Source organism: Triticum urartu, chromosome 7A (assembly GCF_056163025.1).
Source record: "Triticum urartu cultivar PI428250 chromosome 7A, HENAU_Tu73, whole genome shotgun sequence".
Classification (NCBI taxonomy): Eukaryota; Viridiplantae; Streptophyta; class Magnoliopsida; order Poales; family Poaceae; genus Triticum; species Triticum urartu.
In genome coordinates this window covers 576,448,658-576,456,817 of record NC_141879.1, presented here as the reverse complement: position 1 = coordinate 576,456,817, position 8,160 = coordinate 576,448,658, and the positions used below count along the sequence as shown (strand labels likewise).

The following is an 8,160-nucleotide window of genomic DNA, read 5'->3' as shown; positions in this document are numbered from 1 at the left end:
TCCCCAACACTGGGTAAGTTTTTTCCACCGAGATTGAACTGAAATTGAATTGAAATGTACCGTGTGTTGAGCTCAATTGATGCATTTCATATCAATTCCATTTCATATCATATAAGTAGACGATGAAGGGTCCTTTTCTTCACCGGCAAACAACTGCGAAAATGGGAGGCACAGATGAAGTAAACCCAAACTATTGATTTGGTACACTTTTGTATCCATGTATTGTTATTTCCGTCTATCTATTTTTAGATCATTATAAGCATTGTGTTTAAATTCCACACTGATTGTGCAATTGAGCTTTATTTTGTGTGCTCTCGCATGGAGTATTTTCATGATAGTTATGGGGTAATTTTTCAGTAGAAGAGGACCGGGAAAATGAGAGCCACTCAGCAGCCTTCTGGTTCATCGAATTCAGCCAAAAAATTCTCTTCATTATCTATATACTTGTATAACTTTCTTGCTACTGAGTAAACCATTGCTATGCAATGTTTATGTATACATGTGCAGATCAGATTGATCAACTAAGCGAAAAAAAACTAAGGAAAACAAATCAATGGAACCGAGAGAAAAAGAATATGCGACGTGCCGAGCACATATGTACTCCTACTTAGGAACTACTAGTACAAACTACAAACACATGCGGAGCATTCGCTTCCGGCTGGTTGAAATTGAGCCGTTGGTCCGTGCACTGCCACTGCATGATGAATCACCTTCTCTGGAAGTTGAGCACCTTGATGGAGAGACCGAATGCGACAGCGAACAGGACGGCGAACCCGGCAGTGACGACAGCGACGACACCCAGGAAGTCGTGCTGGAATCCGAAGAAGCTCTTGAGGAAGGCGTCGATGGGCACGCCGCTGTCCTGGAGAGGCTCCGTGAGGTCGCCGAACTGTGAGGCCACCAGCCCGTAGAGAGTCCATGACACCGGGCACACCCACGAGTACCACCTCCACCACACGGGCATCGTTGGCCGCGAGATGACGAAGCCCGAGAAGAGGTTCCACACGCCGTAGAAGAAGGACGAGACGATGGAGGCGATGTTGTAGCTGGGGGTGAGCCCCACGGCGAGCATTCCGTAGTAGGTGAAGTAGAGCAGCGTGAAGTACATGAAGTAGAGGTACCAGCAGAACTTCTTGACGTCCCACTGGAAGCCGATCATGGCGTAGACGATCACCCCGTACGCCAACGACTGCACCAGCACGTAGGGGAGCTCCACCACCACCTGTCCGAACGCGTATGGCAGCGCTGAGTACATCCCGGCGGCCCGCTCTCGGTAGAACACCGTCCGCTCCACCGCCACCACGGGCTGCACCGACGACGAGTAGGAGATCCCCATGAAGAGCACCGCCGCGTACATGGACCCCATCGCGTTGAACAGGTCCTGCGTCCTCGACCTCTTGCCCCCAAGCTGCCAGAATATGGTGCCGAACATGAGCGCGACGACGAGGGAGAAGAAGAAGCGGACCACGGTGTACTGAGGGTTCCTCCAGTAGGACAGGTGCTGCTTCCACAGACACGCCATGCATTGGGTGATGGAGCTCTGCGAGTACTGCGTCGGGAAGTAGAGATCCTTGGAGCCAGCAGGGGCCCTGCTGATGTCCCTGATCATGCTCTGGTTTCTCCTGCAAAATATAAATACCACATATTGTTTGTCAATGTCCGTCGATCATATCAGGCAGGCCTTCCATTAGTCAATCCTTGAGCAAAATTAATGACTTACTGGTACAGGTCTGAGTTCTTGTAGACTTCTGCGAAACTGACACCTAGTATGTCTTCTTGTGCCTGTGAGGTCACTTCCAGCATCCAAGTTGCCGGATTGTACCCTGGTTTGATCTTGCTGACCCGTTCGATTCCCTGATAAAATTGATGCCAGCAAATCGTTACTATCACTCAAAGTCATGCAATGCAACACCTAAAAAGAACTTGAAAAGGAGGAGAAGGCAAAGTTACCTCAAAGTATTGGATGAGGTCGCACGACTGGTGCCCTAGAGGACCCACATATATCTCCTCCCCTCCTCTCTTCATCAGGAACAGCTGCGAGACAGAAAAATGTTAATTTTGGAAACATGCATGAAAAAGGAAATTTCTAATATAATCATAATTACCTCATCGAAGGCTTCGAAAATGTCGATGCTAGGCTGGTGGATGGTGCAAACAACTGTCCTGCCCGTGTCGACGGTGTTCCTCACCGTCCTCATGACAATAGCCGCGGCCCTGGCATCAAGGCCAGAGGTAGGCTCATCCATGAATATTATAGAGGGGTTAGCGACAAGCTCGACCGCGATCGTCAGCCTCTTCCTCTGCTCCGTTGATAGGCCGTTCACTCCAGGTAGTCCAACAAGCGCATCCCTCAGTGAATTCAGTTCTACCAGCTCCATCACTTGCTCTATGAACATCTGTTAAAAATGATGAAATGGAGTTGTTCAGATCAGAACAAGTGTATGTATCCCTGGCTTGAGTTCCCAGAACAAGGAGTCAAGGACGCATATATACATACCTTTCTTGTTTCCGACTCGACATCGGAAGGCAATCTGAGCCATGCGGAGTAGACCAGGGACTCATACACGGTCACATTTGGTGAGTGGATGTCATTCTGCTCACAGTAACCCGAGATACGAGCAAAGGTCTCCTGCTTCTTCGGGTAGCCGGAGATTGAGATGTCACCTTCAATGTAGCCTCCAGTCTTCCTGCCCGCCAACACATCCATCAGCGTGGTCTTGCCGGCGCCGCTGACCCCCATCAGCGCTGTCAGGACTCCGGGCTTGAAACTGCCACTGACTCCCTTCAGCAGAAGCAGCCTATCTTCATCAACACCTTGTGCTTTCATTTCCTGTTATGCAAAAGGATTTTTGTGTCAGCAAGTTAATTAGTTGGAAACTGAAAGCTTTAGAACTCAATCAAATAATAATTGATATGGTCGAGTTTCAGTGCGCAGATTAAGGTCTAATGATAGGATGCCATTAGAACCATTGAAGGGAGTTGGGAAATTGTTGAAGGGCATTACCGCAGGCATGTCAACAGAATATCTCATGTTGTTGAAGGCAACAGCAAGCGGTGCAAATGGCAGGACCATTCCCCTCCTACCACTGTCTTCTGGGGCGGCAGAATTTCTCCTTGAGTTGTTGATGTTCCCTACATAAGAGAAGTTTGACCCCTTAGATGACATTTTGCCATGGCTGTGTGCATCGCAATGATGCAGAGGCCGGGGTTTATCTCCTTTTCTTTTTTTTAAATGACATGTTACCATGTTCATTCATGTCCCAATTGCTACTGCAAGTAGCCTTACCTGAGACCGCAGAGATAGAGCCATCAGGAGTTTCGCCAGTGATACTGGCATGCTTCTCCTTTAGTGCATCCTCTGAAAGAATTTGCTGAGATTTCCCCAACGCTGCATGATTTAGAAGAAATAGTCTCAGATCAAGTGCTTTAACAAAATACGCATTGCAAAATTCCATTCTAGAAGCTTTGGATTACGTTTAAGGTAGCTTAGAGCGAGGGTGAAGAGGATGTTGAACACAATGACGTATCCCAGGAGTGCCCCAACGCCAATCCAGTACCATTTTGCCTCAGTGAAAAAGCCCCTGGACTTGAGCACATCTATTCCTAGAGTTCTGTTGGACCCCTGGAGAACCTGCAAAATGGTTTTGACGATCAGAACTGTCGATAGTATTATGTTATGTCAGCGACCAATATTTTTGTTGTCACGGTGGAATTGGAAACAACATGACATACCCGTTGCCATTTATCCCCAAGGAACTCGTTTACAGCAATAGCACTCATGGCGTACTGAAGAGGTGACATCCAGTAGCCCCAGATCCACCATTTCTTCACATCATCTGTCATAAACAAGCAAATATGAAAATCCTGTCTCTGAAATTTACATTTCAATGACCTAGTAAATAATTTATTTATTTTGTTCCAGAAGAGGAGCATTACGATGCGACAGGACGAATCCACTGAGCACGAGCAGCACAAGAAGTGCAAAGGATGCCAGTGTATTTGCAACAACCATGGTCCTGCCCAATGCTGCGATAAACCTGAACAATCCTGCAGCCATCTGGTTGACAAACAACAGCAGCAAGTACTGCTTGAACAGTCTGCATGCAAGAAAACAACCAGATGATTAATAATGGTACGTGCTACTTGTAGGATCATGAGTTGTCTTGTCATGTTCTTCTTGGTAGTCTGCCACAGCAAAATGATTGATATTTGAAGCGTACCTTCCAACATCTGGATCGAACCCAATGACGTAGTAACCCAAGAATACTGTGATGGCGACCTCGACGCAAGATATCGGTATCTTGAGGATCCAGGTTGGTATGGCGTAAGCCCATGCAGGGAAGAAGAGGTAATCTCTTTGCTTGAAGAAGACCGGCAACTTTATGGTGGCCAAAGCTAGCTCAGAGAAACCGTTGAACATGTGGGCAACTATAGCGAAGAACAGAGCACCCAGGTAGACAATGCCGTCGTTAACTGTACGATGGTGCATGTTTGTGCGCAGGAACAGTGTCATCACGATTACTGTCATCACCAGAAGCTGCAGATGGATATCAGGTATTTCCATTAGTTCATCAATCAATCTCTTAAATGTATGAACATATGCCTGAACTGAAATGGGAGGCTAAAGAAAATTAGCTTTACCTGAAAAGCCCGGAAGCGGTAGACAAACATATTCCTTTTCATGAGCAGCCACTCCCTCTCGATGCACGCACGCAGCAGCTCTGTCTTGCTGGCGCCGTACGTTGAGGTCGTTAGTGAAGCAGGGTGACACTGGCTCCTGTCGAAAGGGCGAGAGAGCTCCACAGATAAACTCTGGCCAACATGAAATGCCTGGAATGCACGAGCAAACTCCTTGACTGGGACGTATTGGTATCTTCGGTTACTCCTTGCCCAGTATTGTTGCTGATCTTTCCTTGATGTCACCTATAAGTTTTACAAAGGGCTGATGTTAGTAACTAAACATCAATTCAAAACATATACTTATGACTCCATCCATTCCAAATTAGCTCAAGTTCTAGATTTGTCCTAAGTCAAACCTATTTAAGTTTGACCGAGTTTATAGGAAAATATGGTAAGATCTACAACATTAAATATACGTAGTACGAAAATATATTTTGATATTGATATATTTTTAAGCATTTAAGCTGACTTACTTCTTGCAAAAAGTCAGCGACGCCTTTCCGGTCAGGACATTTGAAACCCATGGATTCGAAGAATTCAAGCACATGTTCACGTGGTCCTTGATACACAATGTGACCATCCGACAAGAGGATTATGTCATCAAACAAATTATATGTTTCTGGTGCAGGTTGCAACAAGGAAATGACAGTTGTGCCACTGAGGATGTTGGTGATTAGTCCAAGTGATTTCACTATCTGGTATGTGGTAGAGCTATCCAGGCCAGTGGAGATTTCATCCATGAACAGTGCTCTTTCCGCTCCGACCATCATCTCACCTTCAGAAAAATTCAAGCAACCAAGGTTCAGCAAATGCTCAGATCTCAGATTCTGCTATGACAACCAGATGAGATGTTCATGGAGATCGTATGGTGTACAACAGAATAATCATGCGAATTATATGTTGTGGCTCCTAATTTTGTACCAGACTTACCAGTTGTGACACGTTTGCGTTGCCCCCCTGAGATTCCTCTCAGCATATCATCTCCGACCATGGTGTCAGCGCAAATGTCAAGCCCTAAAATCTGCAGGGTTCAACATAACAGTCAGTCAGAAGTTTGCACATTGAAGAACAAGGTTTTGTTGTTGGATCCAGTACCTTGAGGATGTAATCGGTGATGATATTTGTATCCTGGCCGCCCACTGATATTGCCTTCATGTAGACATCGAGATCTGGGTCTGGTTTGATATTTGCAGCTTTCTCCCTCCTTGATAGCTCAGTAAGCATGTCTAGGACAAGTTCATCAGAAATTAGCACACAATTATGAAGTGAGAGGATTAATTATCTCCCATAGTGTGATTAATTTTGAGCTCACCGTATCTACTTCCAACCCCTTGGCATCTGGCTGAGAAGGCTAAGGTTTCCCGTACCGTCATCTCGGCGATGTGGAGGTCATGTTGGGATATGTAAGCTGCTGATCTCTGAGCCACAAACTCATTCATTCCATGCCCATTGTATGTTACTTTTCCTGAAACCTGCTTGGTTTATATCGTATCACACAAAAGTAAGTTTCCTTGAACTTCAGAAAAAAGAAAGATCGCTGTAATCAGTCAAGTTGATTAACCTTTAGATCAGAGCCTAGTTTCCCTGCCAAAGCGAGAAGCAGTGTAGTCTTCCCTGATCCTGGTGGCCCTAATAGTAACGTCATCCTGAATTTTACATGAACACCGGACATCAGACCAGCAAGTGCAATTGAAATATGTTCATAGAAGACGGCATAAATACAGAAAATCAACGAGTGCTGAAGAATGTTTGACAGCAAAGTAAAGCCTACAACAACATAAACAGTACCTCTTTGGCTTGATAATTCCATTGACATCATGCAGGATGTTGATGGGTATCTTCTTGTTGGGAATTATACGAAGAAAATTGGCTAATGTCTGAAGGAGAAGGCAGGCACAAACAGAACATGGTCAGGCTTGAAGAACATTCCGTAGAATTCATGAGAATATATAGTAGTTTCAGCACTCTTGGCAGTACCTCTAGAGAATTCAGAGTGGTGTTGATGAAGGTGGGCAAGCCTCTGTTCCCCACATGTGCGAGCGCCTCGATGTTGAGGTGATCGTATCGCACTTCGATCGTCGGAAAGTCGATCCCAACTCTGAAACAAATAAATAGGGGAGAAATTCAGCATCCTTGTTGTGCTTAATTTCCAACTATAACGGGATTGGGGCCTTGGATTGACAAGAGAAAATCTTTGAACGGTGCAAATGTTCAAATGTGTTGGGGAATATAGATTTTTTTTAGCAAATATAGGTGAGGACAGTAGAAAGAGATATGCAAAGCAGAGCAGAGAAGAGCAGAGCAAGCAGGTGAGTGAGAGCCACCTGTCGATTCTCTGCTTGAGCCTGAGCAAGAAGCGCTCGTGGTCCTCCTCGGCGACGCGGACAAGCCGGTCGAGCAAGCGCGTCCGCTCCTGGAACCCGAGGCCGGCGACGTCGACGAACCCGCCACCACCGCCACCACCGTCGTCCCGGACGACGATGCCCTTGCGGACGCGGGCGTGCGTGGGCAGCCGCTCTAGCGACGCCCACATGAGCGCCTCCTCGTCGTCATCGTCGCCCGCCCTCGACGACGACGCCCGGGAGAAGACGTCGCCGCCGCCGCGCTCCCGGTACGAGGAGCCCAGCCGCAGGCTCGCCACCCCGAACGCCGCCTCCCCCGTGTCCATGGCCGGCCGGCGAGCTCCCTCCTCCTCCCAGAAAGAAGTGTCTACGGATCAAGGTTCGTGCAGGACAATGCGGTCCGTTCGACGTTCGTGATCGTTGACGCCTGACGGATCACGAATCCAATACCAGGCTGTATGCCAGCTTCTTGGTTCGCTGAAAGGTGGTTGCGGGGCAAGAAGATATATAGCGGGCGGGCTGGCTGGGCGGCGACCGGGTTGGTGGAGGCAGCGGCAGCGGGGGTTTCAATTCCATTCCACGGCGGCGGTCAAGTGAGGGTGCAATGGATCCTGTGCTCTAGTAGTGGCCCACCGGCGCCGGGGCGGAGGAAGAAAGGCGGGAAGCTTCCGGACGAAAAGGGCGGGCGGGCGCGTGTCCGTGCTTTCCCCGGCGCACGCAGTTGAAAACCGGAATGCGGAACACACTTTGGCCGTGTGTGTGGGAGAGGAATCCCTCTGGGTCAGCCGACGTTGCTTTTTGAGATCTCTTGCTTTTCTAGTGGGTGCCAACTTCTCTTTTCTCATAGAGGAAACAGGGAAGGAGACTGAGACGTTCTAGAAGCTACTGTGGCTGCAAGTCATCTTTCCTTTCCCATTTTCGCGGCTGCTCGTGGCGTGGGAACGGCATGATGCAACTTGCTTAGTGTATCGGTCTTACGTGGAAAATCAACGAACGAAACTGGTCGTTGTCCCGTGACACGCCGGGCTTGACCTTCTCGTTGAGACTCGCGTAAAGCCATCATTGCCATCTTGTCTTCGCGCACGTTGATGTACCTGATAACTCTTCCATAGTGACGTGATTTAGCCGTTATGAACTC

The 8,160-nt window shown here is 47.8% G+C and overlaps 1 protein-coding gene across 1 annotated transcript; it reads right to left on the bottom strand.

The window, feature by feature from the left end:
• Nucleotides 1-410: 410 nt before the first annotated feature.
• LOC125520040 (ABC transporter G family member 44) lies at nt 411-7,763 on the bottom strand. The gene is made up of 20 exons (XM_048684834.2): nt 7,005-7,763; nt 6,658-6,778; nt 6,469-6,557; nt 6,242-6,326; nt 5,993-6,152; nt 5,776-5,906; nt 5,611-5,701; nt 5,154-5,455; nt 4,642-4,923; nt 4,221-4,537; nt 3,937-4,097; nt 3,733-3,836; nt 3,475-3,631; nt 3,287-3,388; nt 3,005-3,132; nt 2,498-2,830; nt 2,106-2,396; nt 1,951-2,034; nt 1,721-1,854; nt 411-1,622 (listed from the first exon to the last, which is right to left on the bottom strand). Exons 1-20 carry the CDS (start codon nt 7,346-7,348, stop codon nt 707-709), a joined length of 4,332 nt encoding a protein of 1,443 aa, XP_048540791.2. The 5' UTR covers nt 7,349-7,763; the 3' UTR covers nt 411-706.
• Nucleotides 7,764-8,160: the final 397 nt, after the last annotated feature.

Coding starts and splice junctions, on each gene's coding strand:
- LOC125520040 (XM_048684834.2), bottom strand. CDS start 7,348: ATGGACACGGGGGAGGCGGCGTTCGGGGTGGCGAGCCTGCGGCTGGGC. Junction 6,558..6,657: donor CCACTCTGAATTCTCTAGAG/GTACTGCCAAGA, acceptor CTTCTCCTTCAG/ACATTAGCCAATTTTCTTCG. Junction 3,389..3,474: donor CGCTCTAAGCTACCTTAAAC/GTAATCCAAAGC, acceptor TAAATCATGCAG/CGTTGGGGAAATCTCAGCAA.